This window comes from Ciconia boyciana, chromosome 2 (genome assembly GCF_034638445.1).
Source record: "Ciconia boyciana chromosome 2, ASM3463844v1, whole genome shotgun sequence".
Lineage (NCBI taxonomy): Eukaryota > Metazoa > Chordata > Aves > Ciconiiformes > Ciconiidae > Ciconia > Ciconia boyciana.
The window spans coordinates 52,141,953-52,165,849 of record NC_132935.1 but is presented as its reverse complement, the minus strand read 5'-3'; the positions used below and the strand labels follow the sequence as shown (position 1 = coordinate 52,165,849).

Here is a 23,897-nt window from a genome sequence, read left to right as displayed (position 1 = left end):
CATAACTTTTTCCTACAAAAAGTGAAAGATATCCTGAGACTTTAAAAAACAAAACAAAACCAAAACTCTTTGCCCCTTGTAAAATACTAGATTTGGTTGGAAAAGATGGTAGCTATTTCTTTTTGGACATCAAGTAGCCACTCCACCCTACCTTCACTCAAACACAAACATCAGAGTTTCTGTCATAATAAAGAAAAAGCCAAAACAAGAAACGTTTGCCCTCCGCTACTGGAGATAATGGCCAAAACACACATTTCCCCTTCCTATGACTAATGAGATAGCTGGTGAAGTGCCACCAATCTTCATCCTATAAAGTGTAGAGTGGTTATAGTACAGAACTCAATTTTAACAGTGCCTCTGTTCATATGGAAATATTTCTCTTAAATGTGACCACTGAAAATGTAATGCAGATACTGTTATTACCCTCAGTGTTCCGGTTCTGTATTAAGGAGACAAAGGGAAAACTCTGCACAATTCATGTACGTTCTCCCCAAAGCATGCTTTGCTGATATGGAAACACTATAAATCATGATTCAAACAGGTGTGCGTACATGCACCAGACTAATAGCATCTGTTCAGGTCAGTTCTGGAAATGAGAGGCACAACCCATGTAGCTGAAGCTTTGTCAAGCAAGGACAACAAAAGTCATTTAACGAGGGATACGAGAAGGCTTCCTTAGGCCAAATAACTTTGATTTTCTTTGACTTTGCCAAGAAGTGCTTTGTCCATTTTTGCTGTTGCAAGATTGACTGTTGATGCACATATATTTGACCAAAAGCTGAAATATATTTGTACTTCCAGTTTATACCAAACTTAAGACCCAGCGCCTCCTGCTTCCTGTAAATGCTTCATGCATTATAATGCTTAACTGTACTTTTCCTCTGTCGTTTCAGCCTGTGGAGGATTCTCTTTTCCTTATATGCTGCTCCATTACCGCAAAGGCCTTAAACTGCTCCTGCCATTTAGTCTCTCCCCTGAAACCTCTGAGCTCAGAAGTTAACAGGGCAATGTGATTCATCATCTTGTTCTTATTTTATGAATTATTAAATATTTGTGTAATGGAGTAAGCATTGCAACAGCAACAACAGCAGCAATGAATTGTTCTACCTATTAGGATCGCGGACACCAACTGGAGTGGCCCAAAGGTTTGTTTAATCAAGTATTGGCTGATGGAAGAGAACTCAGGAGATTTTACGATCCTCCCCTAATGCAGCAAGTCTGCAGCTGATGTGCACATCAGAGAAAAGGAGGGATCTGCTCCTCGACCTTAGTTGATACAAAACTTAAATCCCGTGGCATGCAGTTTATTAATCTTTCCTCTTCTGTCCTAGAAAGATTTCCATATAATGTCTGCTTCTGCTGAAATTACTAGCAACCCAGTCACTGAAACCTTTTGAGCAGATCTGAACCTGTAAAAAATATACACGTCTCTTTACTTTTACTCAGTCAATTGTCTCAGTATTATCTTCTGTTTGATGCCCTGAATTTTACTGGTCAGTAATATGGTATACTGGGTTAAAAAATTATTTCTTCTATCTGATTTGAAAAGTATTGCTTTTCAGTTTTGGGGAGTGGCCAGCTGTTGTAACACTCTGCTGCTGTAAAATACCACAATAAAATACACTTCCTCTTACGTTAAGCTGGGCAAGAGCTAGCCTTTTGGCATTCCAAGTTATTCTTCACCTCATCTAACCCTTATGAGATCATGAAATAGACATTACCATAAAGAGAGAGTGAAGGCTGATAACCCAGATAAGACAACCATGCTTTTCATTGTCACACTTAAGCAGCGAATTTAACAGGCAAACCGACAGTTTGCTACGTATATCTGGCACAAAAGGAGTTGGCTCCTTGGGAAGGACCGAGCTCAGCATCTGCCTGTGTCTATCTTCCTCCCAAGTACTAGATGCCAGTGGGTGGGCCAGTAGCCAGATCAGGCAGGAACTGTTACTATAACTGCCTTGCAGTATCAGGACCTCTGATTAAACGCGGGAGAGGAGGCAATTCCAAACTCCTCACAGGTGGACCGTGACCTCCCACAGCAGTGACTCAGTGGTGGCTCAGCTGGCATCCAGGAGAAAAAGAATAGCTGGTTCCAGCAGGCAGAGTGTAAAGTTCCTGGCAGTTGGGGTCCATGAAGAAAAGGAGAATTGACTTGAGTTTCCTGGAGGCAGAATACATTGGTACTGTGGTGGAAGACAATATTTTTAAGAACAGGTCGCCTAGTGGCTGCGATAATTCTTCAGCATTTAGCTACTTTATGTGCACCATTTCATAATTCTTACCAAAGTCCAAATTAACCAGGCTGATACTTTCAACCCCTGTCAGTTTGTTCTCTCTCAAAGTGCAAAAGAACATAGTTCAAGGGACCACAACTTCTGAAAGAGAACTTCAGCTGTGAGGTGACTGAGGCAAAAAAATGGGGCCAAAGGCAGATATGTTACAGGCTACATCAATGGGTTTCCATGCATCACAAGAACTGAACATCCTTTCAAAAGTCAGCTGGACATTCAGTCCAAAGGCATGTGCTTAGGTGTTGTCCCATACCAGATAATACCTTCACAAAGCAGACCAGAAGATTGACAGCAGAAAATATCCCCTGAGCAACCTGGGAAGCCAACAGTGAACTTTTATTTTCCACACAGACAGGTTCCACGCATCAGGTAGGTGAACACCCACCCAGCTGTGCACTCTGAAGCCATCTCCACAACTGGCTCAAATGACCCAGATGAGGACTGGCCTGTTGTGCCAAGACTGATCATATCTGGAGTACCTTGCTGTAGAGGGGGGTGTTGGGTACATTCTGCACACGTTCTCAGTTCCTGCTCTTTCCATGCTAGATTGCCCAAAGGTCTCAGGCTGAACACTGCAGACTGAGGCTGTTGCCAGTTCAAGACCTGTGTGTTTTTTGAGTGCATCTTCAAACCTCTTCTTGCCCCCAGCATCACTGCTATAAGAGAACAGATTCTATCCATGCTGCTTTACTTATACATGGAAAGCACAAACGTTGCTGAAAGGGTTCAAGGATATCGTCAGAACCAATGAGGACACCTAGCTTAAGCGGAATGTTTTAGTGAAAAGCAATATAATGCATTTTTCCATTGTTAAAATCTATAGAAACACCTGAAGTGCTTATGTTCCTTGTCAACATTAGCAGATATCAAACATTTTTCTGTCATGACTAACTCAGAACTCTGTGGAGGATATCACTAGTATCAAAAATAGCATAGGAAACTTCGGGATGCGTAATCAAGTATTTTTTAAAAATCTTTTAGCAAAAATAGCAAGTTTCCATCAACCTCTCTCCCGCATGACACTTACAGTTTTGGTATTTCTGTGCATGTATAAACTCCATTTCCTATTGTACTTCCCATCTCACGACTCCTTTGGGAAAACCTAATTCATAAACAAACAATTCCCAGACCAGATAACTAAATCTCCCTGCTGACCCCTTTCCCTACAACCCAACAATAATAACAGAGACACAGTCTCTGCATTGCCATTCTCTGGTGTGTTTATGCTGTTTTAGTAATGATGTAATGGAAAGAAATTGACATGCTATTATTATTATTATTGTTATGCTAAGGACTGCAAGGAAGAATTGATATTCTTTAAGGTTTTATTTTTCCATTCAAAAACAAGTCTTTCCAGGGCTTTCTAACCATTCACTATTACAAAAGGTCAAAATATTCCATTAGAAACCTTAAAAAACGTGATACTTGAAAAAATGTTTTTTAAAACATTAACACAGCTAATCCATTTTGAGCAATGCCTTTTATGAGCAATGTCACAAGGTTACACACTTAGACCTGTGGGCCTCAGCGGTCCCTGTGTGTCCCGTGCATGGGAACACAGTGACAGAAGTGACTGCAGCTGACTATAGTTTTTGGCCTCCCATTCCCTCAGAGGGTGCGGAAGCCTCTGCAAGAAGACCCATTCCCTTCTGTCCCCTTAGGACAACCGTCCACAGAAACATGCATGGAGACAAAGCTGGCCTCTGCCCTCTTCCTCTCCATGCTAGCTATGGATAAAACGAGAACAGCTCACACTCATCTCCTGAGATTGTTTGAAGCCTATGTGATTTCCCTGAGCACCACATATTTCAGGGACAGGACATAAGGCATTCAGTCTGCCTCCCCCAGAGACCTATGGCTGTTTGCTGGCTTTCGTTGAAAGTCAAAATCTAATCCTTAAACAGGTGGACAGGGTGGGACTGAGAAATGAACACACTTGAGATTTTGCAAAGATTGGTTCTGAGTTGGGGAGGGAGTGGAAGAGAAAGACAGGGAGACCCATTCCAGACAGCAGCAGCTCGCTAACATGAGAAGTTTCTGAAGAAAGCAACCTGGAGTGTGATACCAAGGGCCTATCACAGAGGTCAGTGATCAGGCTCAAGATTGGTGAGGCAGTCTGGAAACACTTCACTCATGAGGGTTTTTAAGAATCAAAAAGGCAGCTAGGGATCCAGATCCTGAAAAGAACAGGGAACCAGCAAGGGAGAATAATGTGGCTATTTTTGCTCACTTTTGGAAGCCTAGCCTTAGCTAGCTTTGAAACCTTCTACATTAGTATGTTATATAGTACACGGTTCTCCCATATAATTTTGGCATTTACATCAGTACATTAGCAATGGAAACAATTTCCAAAACAGTCCTCATTCTTTTGTCTTCTCTTTGTCACACTTATGATTCATCTCCCAGCCTCAGCTCTCCATATGTAAGTAACTCCAGGAGACCAAATAAAAACATAGGAGACTAGGAATCTGTTATGCAGAGGAACCAATGAACCTGCATACTCTGCAATTCAAAGTCCTGTTAGATTTGACAAAATCTACTTTTAAGTTGTCATTTTCTACTGTCAAGTATATAGAGACAGATTGTCAAGAGTAGGGGTGAAAAACCACCTTCCAAAGACATACTCCAAGCTAGTGGTTCTGCAGTTAGCTTTACGTTCAAGAGAATGACAATACCAAATGTACATGATGCACTTCAAATGGATATCATGATGGATAAAAGGAAACAAACTAATTCAGAGCATCTCTTAGGGCTCAATCTATCAATTAATGTCTGCTGAGACTGGATTTATTATATTGAGCACAGATGAAAATTGTGCTGCGATACTACTCCCAAGTTGCAATACATAACTTTATGTACTTATTTGTGTGACCATGTCATGCCCAAAAGCTGTGTAGCTGCCATTTTCAATGGATACACAACTGCAGCCCTATACAACACCTCTTAAGGTACATATTAAACTTTTCCATTACCTGGACATTCAAAATCTCCAACAAGTCTCAGCTATGCTTACAAGACAGATTCTTTAAATTGCATTAGTGCCCCCAGGGAGCCTGTGCCACTTAATTTAGTGGTCATGTAGCACACAAAGGAGTTGTTATGGAGACTGACGTCTTCCCAACAATTATATGGTGTAATTAGTGTTGGATGCTACAACATAACTATCAAGCTGTCTCCATGGAAACTACCCGAAAACCTATACTTTTAAGGTTTCAGCAACTGGTCTTTTTTATAGACCCTTCAGATGCAGTTAAGAGCACATTGATTGCCTCATCTGCTCGTCATGCTCAGCTGAGAAATACATTTTCTTTTCCAAGGTATTTGCATAGTCCCCATGGTGACTCAGAGGAATCAAATATGTGTCAAGAATAAATGTACATATTTCATACAGTGAGGACCAACCACAAATCAATAAGGATTTTTACCATTTGTAATTATCTTTATGCATATGTGTGTGCATATCACAAGCATAAGAGTAGACAAGGTGCATGGATGGAAGCAGCTCACTTCTACTTTTATGAACCCCTTCTCGGCATACTTGAAAGCTTTAGGGTCATGGAAACTCCCTCTCTCGGATTAGAGACGCACTTCAAACCACACTGGTGCCACAGAGAACACCTACCAGCAGAGTCTGGTCAGGTCTAGCACACAATTCTCCCTCTCTCCCACGACTTTGGGTTGTAGCTGCACAGTTTTTCCAGGCTGGGCGAGCAGAGATCTTCAGACAACCTTGCACGCAGTGCAGGATCTTTGCCGAATGAAAACGCGCTGTATTTATGGAACTCCAGTGGGAGTTTATGACATTTTTGCATAAAGCTTTATGAGGTCCAGGCCAAGGAAGCAATGTGATTTTCAGCCAAGAATCTCACTGTCACTTTTGCCTGAGCACAGCAGCATGCAAAGACGACACTACTTCAGTCTATGATATAACCAAGTGGGCAAGCACCAGATAGCCAAACACATTCTTGTTTTGGTTATGATATACACATAAAATTTTTAAACAGATATTTTATCCAGAATCCTCTCCCATTAGGACAGAGATGAACAAGGAGACCCATTTGCTTCAGAAGGTACCAATGGCAGGACTCTTTTAGAGTAACACGTACTTCTGCAAGTAGAGCGCCCTCTGCAGAAGTAAGGAACTGACATTCTGGACCAGAATATTTTATAGCACTTGCATGCTAAGCAGCAGTGAGAGAGGAATTAAGAGATATACAAATAGGAGCACGTGCTTTAGCAGAGGCTTTAAGATTGCAAAAATGTGGAAAAACATGAATTCATTTTATTTTTCTTGGTTGGTTTTCCCCTGGAATTAAAACAGATAAAATTCTCATGCGAACTGCTATCTGTGAGGAGAGGTGCAGTGAGCATAACCAGGCTAGGAGCACAAGAAGACTTGCAGTTGTGACCTCTCCATTTTATGAGAAGCAGGAAAAAGAGAATTTCTGCTTTAATATAAACATCAGTACGTTTCCAATCTTTAAGAGGGATATAATCCATTTTTTTGCACTGACATGAAGATGGATCTAGTGTATCCATTCTCTTCAAGACACCATGGGGACCAAACAAGCAGATACACGGACACAAAATATAAAATCAAAGACTACAGGAGACATTCTGAGTAGCTGTTTTATATTTTGGGGGAGGACTAAAACTGCTGGGGTATAAGTACAGTGGGCTACAGTTAGGTACATAGGACCTACGGATAAGATACTTTTTCAGATGCTCCTGCAAAATTACTTTTGCAATGTCTGGCAGCCAGCATTAAACATAGGGTGACCTGGGGCAAACACTTCTAAAGTTAACAAACAAGGAACCAAAGCAGCTGTCAGGGGATGCTTTTATGTATCAGGAAGCCTCCAGCACTGTTCAGATACACTAGAGATTACATAATGGTGCATGGGATGGCCATATAGAAAAGAGCTGCATCCTCCTGATCAGATTAATCTAAATTTTCTTCCAACCAATGCATAAGAAAACCAGTGTAAAACTCAACGCAACTTGATTTCAGTTATCCAACTTCATTTCTTCAGATGAGGAAGGAAGACAGAGAGAATCCAAAATCCACTGACCTTCCCGTTTGTAACAAGCTGTCTCAATAGTTTCCTATTGGAAACAAGCTGAATTCCCTACTGCAAGTTTACTGGGATGACACTACACGTGATACGGGAATATGAATTCATAAGTAACCAGTATCTTGCTGAAGAAAAGTTCTGAAATACCATTTTTCCCTTCTATTCATGATTTAAATTATTTCTGCTGCTTAACTTTGAGACCCTAACAGGTTTCATCACCAGATATAGATTGGCAGCCTTAATCTAAACAAAATCACTGACAGCACTGCTAGAGCTCATTAGTGTTCTCACCAGATGCTTCTGTCTGTATATATGAGCATCTCCAGTTTTTCTTTCCAGTACATGACCCATGATACTAGCATAGCTTTCAAATTAAAACAACAAATCTCAGTACAGCTTCAAATCCTTGCTCTTCTGGGGATTAAATCTGTACAAGGCTATGACAAAGCATTCCATATTTCTTGGCCTTCTTAAAAGCATTTTTTTTGTTTTACAGATCACTTTAGTGATTTTTTGGCATTTCTCACAAATCTATACAGATATAACTAACATGCACACTATTTGCTTTCACAGCAAAAGTGCAGAGAGCATTTGTCACTTATAAATATCACACAGGACTATATACACAGATGAAACCCGTGCTTCATCTGTCGCTGCACAAAGCAATGCTTTGACATGAAAGCTGCCAGAAATCATTATGGGGAAGAATTTGAAAACCTCATACAATTATTAAGTTGCCACAGCCAAAGTAAGTATCATAAAAACAAGTTACGACCCAGCTCCAGTTTTTAAGTGAATGAAAAATTAGAGGGCAGGGAGGCCAAATATGTGGGCTTCACAAAGAATGTCTCCTTGAATCTGCAAAGCAGGCCTGATCAGATCTCATGGTTAGTTTATTGGTCTATCGGCACTTAACAAGAAATGAAGCGGTGGCAACGATCTCAGCCCCAGCTCATCAGTCACACAGGTACAAAGCATTCAAATGGAAAACAGATTTTCTGATTCTCTGCACCTCCCTAGAGGCTTGCACTGCTGTCTGAGGACTACAGCGTTCTCCTTTCTTGGCTCATTTGCAAGATAAACATATTCTGGCCTCAAATGCTGCTCCTTTCCAACTGCTGGTGAAAACTCCAGTCAGTCTGAGAGATTAAAAGGATGATCTAGGGCACTACTCAATCCAAGAAAAATGCTCATGTGGGAATGCAAAGCCGTTGTTGTGACCAGAGGGGTTTTTTTCCACTGGAACTCATTCTGCAAGTCCAGATTCAAATGGTTTCTATCTTTATTCTTTATCCACATTAACTTCCTTCCTTTTTTTTTTTTTTTTAAAAGGGAGTCACACACTTGGATTTAAACAGATTTTTACAGTACTAGTTAAATACTGCTTTTCTGCACCTATGATGACTTAAGATGTGATTGAGACAGCCCTCATACCCAGGCAACGTTGGGCTGGATCAGTATGTAGTTTTAACACTTCCAAACACCTGCAGGAAGCAGCATTAGTGATCAGATAGATAGGACTCTTCTTAACTACCCCATATGTAAATGTATGGTTCCTTACAGTTACAAGATACCTCGTGAGAATTTTGTAGGAGCTGGTAGATCAGCCCCTACCCTGAACTAGGCAAGCTCCAGTTCAGCCTTGCTTTCTGCCTATCTGTGTCTGTCTCTGCAGCCTTTTTTGATCCCTGTTCTAAAACTGATGTATAGCGTTTCCGAATTTTTCAAGCATTCACTGACTTCTACCCCAAAATCAGCTGCCTTTCAGCACTTGTAGCAGCAGTTCCTCCATGCTCCTCATGCTGCCTCAGATGGGTATGACTGAGTGGTAAAATCATTCTTATAGCAAGCTTTAAAACACTACTGAAAGACATTAGGGAAACTGCTAGTTTTGATAAAATTATTAGTGCCACAGACAGATTTCATGTCCTTTTTACTTATTCCCCTCTTTGAACTCAAGACAAGACATATAATTTGAACACTGGGTTAGAAGCTACAACAGGAAAAGGACTAATCTGCTCTGTTACAAAAACCTTCCTAAGCAAGATAATTAAACCATGCACATTAACAAACACAGACTTTTAAGGCTGAAGAACAGATTAAATGATCATAGTGACACAGGGACAAATCTTTAGTTGCTCTAAAGGCAAGTAATTTCAATGACAACAGTGGCTAGAAAAAACTTTGTCTAATTTATGTCTAGAGTTGGCCAAAACCCCACAAATCTAGAAACTCTTGAACTTTGGGAAAGCTTTGATCCAGTCCAGACTTTGTGGCTGTGATCCACTTCAGCTGGGAAGGACCCAAATCTGCTTAAAATATATTTCACAACACATCTTTGCCTGCATTTTTTTTCGGATAGGTCATAAATACCACATGTAGAACCATTTCTCCTTATTCACAATACCTACTAGCAGAGCTAGCTATTCCCATCTCCAACCCAGAATGTTAAAAAAGAAAAAAAAAAAAGATGCAAGAGCAAGATTTAGATTAGTTGACTTGCTACCACGGAGCAAGAAGAAAGCTGAGGTACTAAAATGTGCACAGTCGAAATGTCTGGAAGAAATTCAAACTGGTGAGAAACTCTATGTGACTTGTACAGTGTGGAACAGCTTGCAAAGCACAAAACGAGCCATATCACTCCCTCCTTCCCTCCTTGTTATCCCCAGAAAAATCAAAGACTCATTTGACTACAGTTTCTAAACAAGCATATTATGCAAGTCTACTTTTTTTTTTTTTGGTAAGGTAACAGCTTCATTCACTGTAGTAGAAAAGCTGTGATCACAAGCCACATAGGAAGGTTGTGGCTTTCAGATGACCTAGCTGAGAGTGATGAAACTAAGTAAAATCTAACCAGGGAAAAGGAGTCTGACAAGCTCTTCTGACTGCATTTACCACTGATAATTTAACAAATGAACTGTTAATAACTTAAATCAAATACAGCCAGACCCTAGATCCACAGATCATAGGATAATTCCAATAGGAATGGACCTCGGGAGGTCAGACCAGGTTGCTCAGGGCTTTGTCCAGTTGAGTCTTGAAAACCTTCAAAGACGGAGACTGCACAGCTTCCCTGGGCAACCTGTGCCCCTGCCTGACTTGTCCTCGGGATGAAAAAGTTTTTCCTTATACCCAGTCTGAACCTCTCCTGTTTCAACTTACGCTTGTTATCTTTCACACCCCTCCCCGCCCCCCATGCACCACTGTGAAGATCCTGGATCTGTCTTGATAAAATCTCTGGGTGGCTGCTATTTGTTAGGTGCTCCCAAAACTGTCTCTCTTCCAGGCTGAACAAGCCTGGTCCAGCAGCCGATCCTCACAAGGCAAGTGCTCCAGCCCCCTGACTTTCTTGGCAGCCCTCTGCCAAACTCAGTCCAGTTTATCAATGTCTTCCTTGTATTGAGGTGCCTAAAACAAGGCTCCCTATTCCAGATGGGGTCTAACAAGTGCTGAGTAGAGGGGCATGATCACTTCCATGAATTTACTGTCTGTGCTACTGTTAGTATCCTACCCAGGACACTTTTGGCCGCCTTAGCTGCCAGGGCACACTGCTGGCTCATGTTCAGCTTGCTGTCTACCAAAATCCCCAGGTCCTTTTCCACAGAGCTGCTTCCCAGCCATTCAGGCCCCAGCCTGTATTATTGCCAGGGGCTCTTCCTTTCCATGGGTAGGGCTTCACATCTGTCCTTCCTGAATTTTGTAAGATTTCTTTTGGCCCATTCCTCCAGCCTGTCCAGGTCCCTTTGGAAGGCAATGCTGCCCTTCAGCATTATTGACCGGTCCTCCCAGTTCAGTGTCCTTTGCAAACATAAGTGCACTCTACCACCTCTAATTCTTCAATAAATATGTTAAACAGGATGGGTCCCAGGACAGACCCCTGTGCTACTCCAGTTGTCACAAGCCTCCAGTTAGAGTAGGAATCATTAACCTCTACCTCCTGAGCCTTATCATCCAACCATTTTTTTACCCATCTAATTGTCTGCCCATCCAGACTGTAACAGTCTAATTTGGATATAAGAACATTGTGGGAGATACTGTCAAAAGCCTTGTTGATGTCAAGGCAAATGACATCCACCGCTCTCCCCTGCAACGATAGCAGTGGGAATTCTGGTACTGAACTTCAGGGAACTAGTTTTAACTCTTGGCTGTAGGAAGACACACTGGAAACAATGGCTGGTGCGCACACTCTCAGAAGGAGTATTCTTCTTCAAAACACCTTTGGAAAGTATAGATTTGTATTACTGGGATTCAACAGACCAAATCCTTAGCTGCAATAATCAGCCCAGCTCCATTAAACTCAGCCTATATATAGTATTTCATCTCAGCTAAGAATCCTGGCTTATTATGCACCTGATATTTGTCACCTCAACTCTACACGCAGGTTGCGCAGACAGGCCCTAGGAGTGTCAAATAGGAATAGCAAGGGAAACTAGAGAGATGCAGAAATTCCTCAGTTTTCCTGGGAGAAGCACAGATCCACTGTGTTCCTGTGACAGTCTTTCTCTTACCTTTGCAAGGAAACTCCATGCTGCATATTGCCCTGAGGTTGTGCTGCTTTTTAGCTTCACTGTGTGCAACATCAGAAAGAATCCCAACAGTCCACTGCAAGGGATTGGGAAAGCTTGTTAATAAAGTCTCTTAATTTCAACTAAGCAACCTCTTACAGGCATTTTGGTTTTCCTAATGCAGAACTGAACAGTCACTCTTCAAGCAGTGTTAATCCCATTTGGAAAAAGAAAGCTAGTAGACAAAGAGCTTACATTGTGTCCAGTACATCTCGGGTTTTGCTCAGTCAGTGACTAGAGTCTGAGCAAAGTAAATCTGACGCTCTTATGGCTGGTCTCTCATGCACTTGCATAATCACAAAAAAATAGAGATTATTGGAAACATGAGGTGAAATATTAACTTCAGGCATTGAAATGGCTCTGAAAAAGGCAATGCTAATTTCAACAGGAGCCACACATGTTTGGCAACTAACTCACTTCAACCTCCACAGAGCCTTGATCTGAAAAAATAACCAGTGGAAAGTTTTTGCCTGAAGCTTTCAAGCTGTTTAAACTTCATGAAGCCTAAATTCCAATTAGGAAGTCAAATACATCTCTACTGTACAACAAATAGACAGATGACTCAGTAGTGCTGGGAACAGAATACTCCAAAGCTCTCTGCTGACGATTAAGTGAATTTTGATTCTCAAGTCATATAGGACAGTCGTCCCCAATGCTCCTGTAGCCAAGACTACTCTTAAGGAAACGCTGTTCCACATCTCACTGGACCTCACAATGCTTATAAGCTTTGTCTCTGGATTTTGTTTCACCTGTGACATACTTACAACCCACTGGTTGTGAACCAGTGAAATAGTGTAAACCAGCAGGCAGGGAATAGAAAAGGACTTCAAAATACATAAGGCACAAATCACTGTGTGGCTGGTTGAGAGGCATAAGAGATTACAAAGTACTGTGGGAAGCTGCATGGGAAAGGAGATAGGAACAACACAGCACACAGGTGGTGAGGCAAAAAGTGCCTTGGTATTTGAACAAGGTACGCTGTTCTGGATACTGATGCAATGCAGTTGGTGCCCTCTCTGCAATAGCAGGAAGGGTGGAAGATGGTGGCTCCCTGGGTCAGAAGTTCCATGCTGGGCTCCAGCACCTCAGCCAAATGCTGTTCCCTGCTCAGTAAACGTGGCAAAGTTGCATCTCAGCCACACGTCAGGACAGGTGTTTTTGATACACCAAACAGTAGGGTAAGATAACTGCCCAGGAGTAGGAGGTACTAGGGTTTCTTACACTGAGCCATAACATGAGACCCCAAAGGACTATCTGCTGTGCCTGGAGCCAAGAAAGCAGATGCTGCTTTGATGATAAAAGATAGGCCCAAACTCAGCTCCCTGTTGCAGAGGATGAAGTGCTGAACAGTAGAGCATTCCACTCTGAGAAATCAGTGAGTTCAATGAAGCAGCATTGCTCAAACTTTTGAAAGTCTAGGAGTTGGCTTAAGTTTGTTCCACACCTTCTGTCCTGCTGAGAAGGGCTTTTAGTCAGAGTGATTTGAAGCTATTTAGTGTAATTCAGAGATAAAAAGTGAACCAGCTAGTTATAATACCTGAAATATTGATGTCACAGTTAACACCAATTTATTTCATTAAATAAGTGGAGCACTTTGCACCTTACTACTAATGCTTCAGACATTCTGCACAGGTAGTAGATTTAGCTGCATCAGTTACCCTTACTTTACATCGTATAGGTTTTCCTCAAAATCCTTTATGTCTACAAAGACACTAGATTACAAGATGTGGGAGAGCAACTGAGATGCTTGTTTCTCCATCTAACTATTCCTTTCCACTTGCTGTAGTGTACAGTAATATCTACTATGCATGTACTGAAGCTGGCAATGGAAACAGAAGTGGGAGGCTACAACAGTGGTAAAATTCTAATGAAGTGAGAGAGAAGAATATCTGGGCTAGACAGATATCCGTTAGTGCCTGCATTTAGACCTTACCTTTGAGAAGAAATAGATTTCACCTACCTACCATGGAATTACTTATTCATTAATACCTAATTGCAAGTTACTTGTAGTGTGGATAGCCCACCCTTGAAAAGAGACACTTTTGTACCAAAAAAACATGTACATAGGGAAATTATTTAACAATCATTTTTAAGATCCCCTTTTAATAGAAAATCAGGATACAATTAAGAAAATCCCTAACAACCAGGAAATATTTTTGCCATCAGTGAACATGAAAAAATTTTTTCCCCTCTAAAAACAAAATACTTCAATTTGACAAAAGACTGGATGGGAAAGAGGAATAATTTTTTTTGAGATAATTACGACCTACAGAAAACATACTTACATTGTCCTGTGAGAATTACACTATCAGGCAGTGAACTTTTGCCACTCAAAATAAAGGAACACTTGTTAAAGCTTTTCCCTTTTACCCCAAAAAAGCATTCTGCCAAATAACAAGATGTACAGGCAAATAAATCCATGTACACCCATATACTGCTGAAGACTAATACTTTGTAATCACTGCAAAGAGCAAGTTTTACAAGGGCTAATCCGACTTGAGAAGCATTTGAGAGATGCTATTTATCAAAGCTTTGCTACATTAGGTAAAAATTATTTTACTGGTGACTGGGAACTCTCCTAATCAGAATGCACTCACTCAAACACACACATATACTCCCAGCACATTTGAATCTCAGGCCTTCAAATGCATATCCACAGATATGCACAGATACATATTCTCTGCAGTTTTACTGGCTTATGCCATCAGAAACCAGTATAACACAGGTTTTGCACACTCCAAAATTTTTAACTGAGAGTCAAGGTTGGAAGTCAACAGGATCTCCTATTTTGAAAACATTCATATGTCCTGTTATAGAGAGGTTACCTGGCACAGCAACTGCTATGAAACCTGTAGAAGTACAGGAATGGAAAGTCCAAGGCACTGAAGAGATCACCTGAGGGACAAAGCAATATACTCAGTAGAACACAGGGGAAAAAAATTACCCACTATTACAAGCAGGGGAACAGCAATTATACAAACATTACTAGTTTAACATTCCTTTGAGCCTTTATAGCTGGCTGACTTTCAATTTATGATGCTTTCCACATTTCTAGTGTGTTTAATGATTTCTCTCTGACCTTGCTTCTAGCCAGTTCCTGCCTTTGGTTGGAAAAGGGGAAAGGAATACATAAGAGTATTCTTTGCTAGTATACAGAAGATCCTGCTTAAGCAACAGTTGCCAGTGGATAGACATGCATCATATCCACTTATTTTATTACAGAGCTCATGATAGTTCCTATTGAAGCAACAGGAAATGCAGACATATGTTGGCTGCTTCCCCCTCTGGCATTTGAACTCTGTCACACAGAGCAAGTTGAGAGGTTTAAAAAAGTTCTCCGGATCCAAGAAGAGCTCTCGAGTACTCGCATTTCCAGGAACCTGGGCCTTGGTTGTTCTTGGTAGCAATTCCCAGGAGTTCTCCGGCCTTCAGGCTCTACAGATTCGGAGGAAGCTCCATCTTTCACTTCTTGAAATGCAGGACTATTTTGCTTAACATGTCTGTCTGTCCTGGTGGGGGAATGCTATATACACAATATGCACCACCAGGCAAAAGGGGGAATTTATGTTTATTTAAATCTTCTTCCTTTTTTTTTTCCTGACTGAGGAAATGTCTAGTGAAAGCAACAGGTGATCATCTTAGGATTCCTTCTAACAATTTAAACACCAGTATGATAGGAATATTAGCCACCATCAAATATTCAATTTCTCAATTTTTAGCCTTTGATCTTTTGCTACTTCAAATCCTGCCACGTGCTCAAGTGATGGGATACATCTCATGAAAACAACAAAACAAAATCTCTGCATAGCATTGACAGCAACGCAGAGAAGGAAACTCAGTTCTATATGGACTGCTGGGACACTGCTCTGAAGAGGACATATTCATCTAGGGAATCCTTGTTCTTTACCGTGCACCACTGCAAAAGCTGTTCTTTGTTGTCTGTCCCATGCTGCTTCTTTGCAAAGGGCAGCTAAGTATTAGTAAATATCATGCAAATTACACAGTATTATATACCCTCCTCTCCTCTTCCTACGGGATATCATATTATTGGTCATATTCCCGTTGAATCCCAGGGCTAAAATCCTACAGGGTTCAGCCTCTAAAAACATGCATGGAAAGGAAAGGCAATATGGAAACCTAAAAAAGGAACAACTCAATCCACTTTACCTGCTGGATGGGATGCAGAGGCCAACAGCACCACACTAAAAAATAAAAAAAGATTAATTGTATACTACAGAATTTATGACATGGCCTGAACATTATAAATTGACAGCTTTGTGTTTGTTTTTTCATGATGAAACTTATTCCAGCTAAGTAGAATAACTGAGGCATAAGTATCAATTTAAAAAAAAAAAAGTTGGTTGGGAAGGAATCTCCAGGGTCATCTAATACCACCTCTCACCTGAAGCAGGACTATCACCAATATTTGATCACGTCCTCTGTGGCTCTGTCTCAAAAAGCCAGGTCTCAAAAGCCTCCCAGCATGGAGATTCCACACCTCTCTAGGTAACTTGTCCCAGGGCCACCCTACCCTCCTAGTGAAGAAGTTTTTCCTGATGTCCCGTCTTTAAACCACCAAAGCTGCAATTTCTGGTGGTTGTTCCATGTTATACCATCTGCCACTCCTTAGGAGAGTTTGGCTCTGTCATCTTTGCAACTCCCTTTCAAGAAGGTGTAAGGTGTTAGGTTGCACCTTGGTCTCCACTCTGCCAGTATCAAGACGACTAGCTTCTTCAAACCCTCCTTGCAGTAGGCCATGTGCTCTAAGTCCCTAACAATGTCAGTAGCCCTCTGCTAGATCTTCAATTTCTCGGTATCTTTCTTGAACTGGGAGGCCCAAAGCTGAATAGAGTATTCCAGCTGCAGCCTCAGCAATGCTCATAATAACTTCTCTCGATCTGACAGGCACACTCCTAATGTAGCCCAATACATGGTTTGCCTTAATTTGCCATGAGCATGCACTACTGCTTCATATAGATCTCAGCATTCACTGTTACTCCCAAGTCCTTTTCAACAGACCTGCTGGTCAGCCAGCTAGTGACACCACTGAGACAGAACCTATAGAGAACTGTACTTGTGTCTAGACTTGAGTGTCTCTCTGTCCGGGGATTAATTCCAGCTGTGTGCGTATCCATGTCCACTTTATAGGGATGTGCATATATTGCATATAAGAGTCAAATATAGTCTTATGCATGTGATTGTGCCTGCACTGCACATTCATGCCCAAAATGTCAGTTAGAGAAAGGAAAAATGCTGCAATTAAACAAGTTTAAAAAAAAACCACATGAAAATAAAACCAAGTACCAGCCCAAATGATGCACACTTTTCAGACAGATACAAGTGAACAAGAAAATCAGCTGTGACCAGTTCTTTATCTGGAGTATCACTTAAGCTTTCTGAGGTCCTACAAAGACTTCATCCTCTGAGTCTGCAGTATAGGCTGTACAGAGCCTTTTTCAGTGCTACTGATTCTTCCGGTAAATTTCTGATTATTTTTTCGTTCCATGTTGTTTCCAAGGTTAGAAGGCTGCAGAAACATATTCTGGGGCACTGTGAGATGGGAGAAGCACACATGTCTCCAAAGCAGAGCTACAGCTCCCTCCAACTGCCAACAACATATGTCCATGACAAGCACAAAGGACAAGAGGGAGAAGGAGAAAAGAGTATCTGGAGAGGTTGCTTCTTGATAAGCAGCAAGCACTGCACTTACAAAGGTAAAAAGACATTAATGAAATGTTATGAATACTAAAGCTAGGCAATTTTCCCTGGCTAATTACCAGTGATTCTTACAGTTCACTAGGCCCAGTAATGGCAGTAAAGTGCCAACCCAGCCAGCAGAGGAATAGAAGCCTGCACAATGAAAAGTTAAGGCAGAGAAAGAGCTGGAAGTGGTTCCCAACACACAAGGTTATGGCTAGAAAACTTGCACTCGCTGTAAATGAGCTACCTCCAGTACCTGCAGCAGTACAGTATCATCAGCGTGGTGCTTATACCAGGCCAACTCCCTTTTCAAGTGTTAACACAGCTACCATTTCCAAGCCTGCTCACTCTCAGCTGTTCCCAGTTATCTACGTGACCAGGCTACCACACTTGGTGGCCTGCCCTCGGCATGCTTTGGTGAATCCCAGAGTCATTCGCAGACACCGGTAGCAAAAGGAACTGCAAAAAACACGGAAATCCCCTGGCCAAGGAAGCCTCGGGGGGAAGCTTGTCACTGAAATCAGCTGTGGAAGACAACAGGCTGAAGGAGGAAACAGTTCATGAGTGACAGGCAGGTGGGTATTTTACGCTTAACGTTTTATACAATGTCTTTGAAAGGCATCAGCTGGTACAGTAGGTTCACATTGTCAATATTTATGCATGCTTTTAAAAGATGTGGTTGTCACCAAGATATTAAACAAGGCAAAGCAGATCACTTACAGTAGGCAACTCCTCCCCGACCCTCCTCCCCACACGGGACACCAAGAGGAATTCACAATAAACAGGCCCAATTCCTCAGTTTCCTGGTAAAGAGAGAAAAGGAAGCGAAGGTCTATTGCTTTTGACTGAATAACAGAGAAAACAGGAGACTGGCAGGGCAAGTGAAACTGTATCAACAGTGATGCGAATTATGACTAAGCTGTGTTTCTCCACTTTTGCTTTTTGCGTTATTAATTTTTAAACAAAAAACCAGTAAGACTGGGAAATGCTCAGAGAGAAACTTCCTTCTGCAACCAAGAGGAATTGATAACCCTACCAGACATCCCAGGCCTCGATCCAAAGAACACATAGGAGGAAAACAAAACCTTCTTTGTGACGTGCAGGGCAGGTTAAGGCAAATGGGTTAGATGGTATTAAAGCTGTACTGTAACTCTGCTCTGAAAAGAACATCACTAGAAGAGACACCATGATGTTGTAGAACTGCATTAGGGATTCAGAGGTTTCCAGCAGGACAGCCTGGACATCAGGCTGAAGCAAAAACAAAATCCCTGTGCCAGATTTCTCTGCTCCTCTCTTCTTCCCCTGTACTCAGTACTGAGGGCTGGGTCACCCGTGGTTTTCTTTCTGGCTAAAAAGAGGTTTTGTCAGCAAGAACAGCAACTTATGCCTGCAAACCTGCCCTTCCCCATTGCAGAAAATCTACCGCAGCTTTTTTAATTCACAAAAGTGACAGATTAGCAGCTCTTCCAGAAGCCAGATGTAGTTTAGCTGTATAGAGTAGAGCCTTTACCTCACACCTTTGTCAGTGCCATTTATTCACCATTTGAAACTCTCCCGCTGTAAGTCTTTGTTTTCTCCTCACCAGTGACTGCTAGGCTATCTGGCATGCCTTTGTGAACAAATATCAGACAGTGACAGATACTGGGATGTGCTGAAACCTTCTTCCAGGTTCTCCACAAGAAGTAACATATCTCTACCTGCCTCAGCATAGGAGAAAGGCCAAGATAAGCCGTGACCCACTTGTAAGACACATTATGTATCCCTCAACATGCCAGGTAGACATTACTACCCCACCCCTCACGCCACCCCTTGCCAGCTGGCTGCAGAGGGGAGAAATCTGGCTCCCTCCTTGATAAAAAGTGGGGGACTGGAAAGGAATAAAAGAAAACGCAAGATTACTGGAAAAAACACTAGGAAGTAGAACGCTAATACAGAAGTCAGAGTGCAGGGAAATACAATACTGCAGTAAAAAAAGGTGGTGGGAACAAGACTGGAGGATTAGAGGGAGGTTCTTGGAAGTACATTTCCCCTCTTCTCTTCCTCCCCTTCCCTGCCCCACATGCTTAAACACAAGGGAGATGGATGAACAGGATGGGGTTGGGCACTGAGAAGCAACATCACCCCTCCCTTCTCCGCATAGCACCGCTCTGCTTTCCCTCCTACACTTGTTCCTGGCCTGGCTTCCTTTTTAAAAGCCATTGAATAATCATGCTGTAAGCGATGAAGTGAGAAGAACATCACACTTTCAACATCAGCAAATATTTCTTCAGATCTGTTTGGTTCTGGAAAGTTTCCGTTCACGTACACCTGCTTAAGACGTTCTCCCCTCCCAAATTATTCCAGATTTTAAAACAAGAAACAGTGCATGGCATGTAGGGACAGCATATGTTAGGAGACTTTGCTAATTTCAGTTGTACCTCTGGAAGTGTCCAACAGAGCCAATACAGTCAATGTTTCTTTTTGATCTAAATATGTATTTTTAAAATCTAACTTATTGGTACATTCTAACATCCAGTAGCTTGGGGCAGAACTTTTAATCTGCTCTATCCAGGCAATCTCTACACTCAGATTAAAACTGTGCTTTAGTACCGAACAGAAACGCTTTGAACAGCCTCTATAACAAACCTGTACATTTTCCTATATATTAGGAAAAATTTCTTCACCAAAAGGGTTATCAAGCACTGGAACAGGCTGCCCAGAGAAGTGGTTGAGTCACCATCCCTGGAGGTATTTAAAAGACGTGTTGATGTGGTGCTTAGGGACATGGTTCAGTGGTGGACTTGGCAGTGCTAGGTTTATGGTTATACTCAATGATCTTCAGGGTCTTTTCCAACCTAAATGATTCTATGATTCTATGATTCTAAACACTATCTGTCTGTGCCCACACAGCTGCTTTCTCTTCCCCGCACAGCCGCATGTCAGCTGTCTGATCTAGGTTAGAAATAAGGAGCTATAAAGGCCTATTGATAATAGTGCTAAGAGAAGAAAGTTGCACTGATACCACACTAGCAAGTTCCTTCATAAATCATAGAATCATAGAATCATGCTCGTACAGACAAGACCACCGGTACACACTGGACTGTCCTGTGGTAGAGGTGGAACTGGGATCCTGTCATGGCTGAAACAGTCCTTGAGAAGCCCTGAGTAGAGGAAGCAGCATATACCTCAATGCCTGCTAAAGCACAAAATTCAGTGCTGGGCACCCTCTGACAGAGATAAGCACACGTTTACAGTAATTCTGACCCAGAACTGCCCGTGAGGACTTAGCACTCATTCAGAGAATGTTCAGAGTAAAACACCCTCTACTCAGCGTGATTTAAAAATACTTTTGACTATTTTCTACAGAAATTGAGCTTGTGCAATAAATCTTTGTGTACACATATATACATAGTTCTACATAGCTCTCAAACACACTGACCAGCTTCATCCAAATTTGGGAAGTGGCAGTCATCTCCAAGATAACTACATGCACAGAGGTCTCACAGAGACAAACCCTGCCAGTGCCTTCTTCAGCAGAAAGATTTCAGCCCCATTAGACACTGGAGGACCTTCATGGCAGTGGCACGTCATGGAAGCGACAAACAAGGAGAGCGCTTCTGCCAAATTTCACACCCTTTCAAACATCATCTGCTGTTACGACAAAACAAAACTCTAAAAGGAATCAGGTGTCACTTATCCCATTGCCCATGTTTGTTTTCCCTAGATAAGATGAGGTCCAAATGCTATGGACTACAAGCTTCTCTAACACATAGAAATATATACATATATAGATACATAGACATATAGATATCCACAGACCCCACCCAAACAAATAAGCATCCAGTCTTCTACCTCCTCTAAGCCACCTATTTTCCAGCAATTGCTTTGCACCATTATCTCACAAGCTACACTGACCTTTAAACCCCTTAATGGTGAAAATCTTTGCAAGCTTTGATAACACATTTTTGCTTTTAAGCAGATGCTAAAAAAAGCCATCTTCCAGTTTGCACAATTCCATTGTTGGTTTTTGTTGTTTTTTTTTCTTTAAATAACAGTTTCAAAATACATACCACTACACCTCACAGTTCTTTAGCAAGAAGTTTCTCCCTTTCAAAAGCCTCTAAATCAATAATCATACTTTCCATGTAATGTGGAACTCCTGCTCTCTGCTGGACACAACTTCACAGACTTCAAAGGATACCATCAACTAACACAGCAGGAACCCAGCCCTGACTTTTCAATCAAAGCTGCAAAATTAAGACCTTCAGCCAAAATCTGAATTTAAAGGTTCAGGCCCAGATGCAGTTTTCAACTAAAATGGCAGCTGAGAGCCATAGTCAGGCAGGTGCCAAATGAAAAATCAATTGATTTTACTGCTTGTTTCATGATTCTCCCTTCAACACAGACAAATAGCTATCGCTCATTCAAGACTTCATGGTTTATTTCTGCACACAGCAACATATTTGCAAGTTCCATGACTAATTATTCAAAACACTTTCAATAAACACAACTACCTTCTCTGAGTAAAATTGATTTGCTTTGCACTTCGTAGTAGATAGAAAACAACAACTGACTTAAACAAGAGCCTACTTCAGGCAAACTGACATTCAGATATTGTCAATGCATGGGACTTTGGTGAATAGACACTGGAATCATACAAATGCAAAATCAGAGGCCTGCATTACTTATTTATGGAAATAGGAGATTTGATTGAACTAAGATAGAAAGAGATAAATGGTATTATCATGTTGATGATGCTCACAAGATAAATGCGAATTGAAGTGAAGTAACTGTCCTACACTGGTGTCCCTGATGTGTTCTTATCAAGGATTTTTAATGTGGTCAGACAAGAGCACACATCCATCTAATCAAATGGACAAGCACAACTTCACTTTTGTTATGCTTATTCCTAACTTCTGCTCTCTCTTTCATTCCTTTTGACCATCTTTTCTTAGAACTTAGTATCTGTACTCCATAGTGTTCCCATACAACTTTAGCTACCATTCCAAGAAAAGAGGTCAACATATACAAGATGTGATTACGGATGGAGGAGAATCTAGTAAAGTCTCTATAATTGTTACTTCAGATAAAGCCTCACAAAAATCTAGCGGAAGCCATGCACACAGAATGTTCTGACTTATATGGCTCTTTGAGGAAAGCACTGACTTTTTTTTTTTTTTTAAATAAAAAAGCACAGGGGAGTCTGGTCAGTGACTCAGGCTCTTTCACTAACTACAAAATAACGAGTCACTTTTATATCTCCAAATCAGAAAAACAACTGAAAGTCTGAATTACTCAATCCCACTAATGGCACTCTGAACAATCAGTTACTGCTCATGTTCTTTGCACATCATACTTTTGTAATCACTACCTCCCCTTCTGGCAATTTTGTACAAGTTTTATTTTCTGTAGTGGGGTATTGCCAGGGAGTTACTCTGTAAATATTATTTCTGGAAATGATAGATCACTTGTGCACATGGTGATTAAAAAATTCATAATTAACACCTCGTTACCTCCCCAGGTGTATATTGGCATGTCTACCTATAACCAAAGCCAAAAAAATTCAGCTGCTAAGTCATTCAGCTTAGCACTGTTCTTTCAGTGAATGTCCTGCTAAATAAATACATTTAAGTAGTGGTAGGTATGAGTTTCCTAAACAAGCCACGGTTGAAAATGAAAACATATACCACATAAAACCAGCTATGGTGTATCAAAGGCTTATTCATTTTACCTGAATACATAGTTGATGTACTGTTGGTCCAGATCACTGGCAGAGGATGGAAAGAAAAAAAGGTGTTCCTTTAGTAATGCAGTTCATTTGGTATAAGAGATCAGTATTTTAAGTAGTATTATAACACTGTAATATTGCGTAATATTAATATTATATAATATATGACACAATGTTATAATTAGGTAATACTAACATTATAATATAATTATATATTATAACCATAATCTATTAATATTATAAAATTATCAATATATTAATCAGCATATTAATTTATACATCATTTGCACATTATTTCTGTTGTTACTATGTCAGTGGGAGTCTCATTTAAAGTGACGATAAAGTGAGACTGACTAAAATTTAGACCCTTTAAAGAGAGATGGAAAATGGTTTTGAAACAAATGAGCTTATCCATATCCTATAGACACATGTATTACGTACATATATATAATATGCAGTAGCAACGTATCCATCCCCATCCATACAGACAACTGCACATTATAGACACTCTGAACCTGTAATGCCACCTGCTTTCAAAACAACTGTTGTCTGGCTG

The 23,897-nt window shown here is 41.1% G+C and overlaps 1 protein-coding gene across 6 annotated transcripts in view; it reads right to left on the bottom strand.

Annotated features, from left to right (window-relative positions):
- Window positions 1–23,897, bottom strand: part of TMEM241 (transmembrane protein 241) — a 58,385-nt gene that overhangs the window by 14,737 nt on the left and 19,751 nt on the right. For 4 of the 6 annotated variants that reach the window (XM_072852629.1, XM_072852628.1, XM_072852630.1 and 1 more), the window contains 4 exons: window positions 23,345–23,380; window positions 16,102–16,136; window positions 14,760–14,829; window positions 11,878–11,971 (listed from right to left, as the gene is read on the bottom strand). In XM_072852629.1, the coding sequence (XP_072708730.1) occupies window positions 11,878–11,971; window positions 14,760–14,829; window positions 16,102–16,136; window positions 23,345–23,380 (235 nt within the window). The remainder of the gene's footprint in view (window positions 1–11,877; window positions 11,972–14,759; window positions 14,830–16,101; window positions 16,137–23,344; window positions 23,381–23,897) is intronic. The other 2 variants (XM_072852633.1, XM_072852632.1) reach the window with 1 other exon arrangement.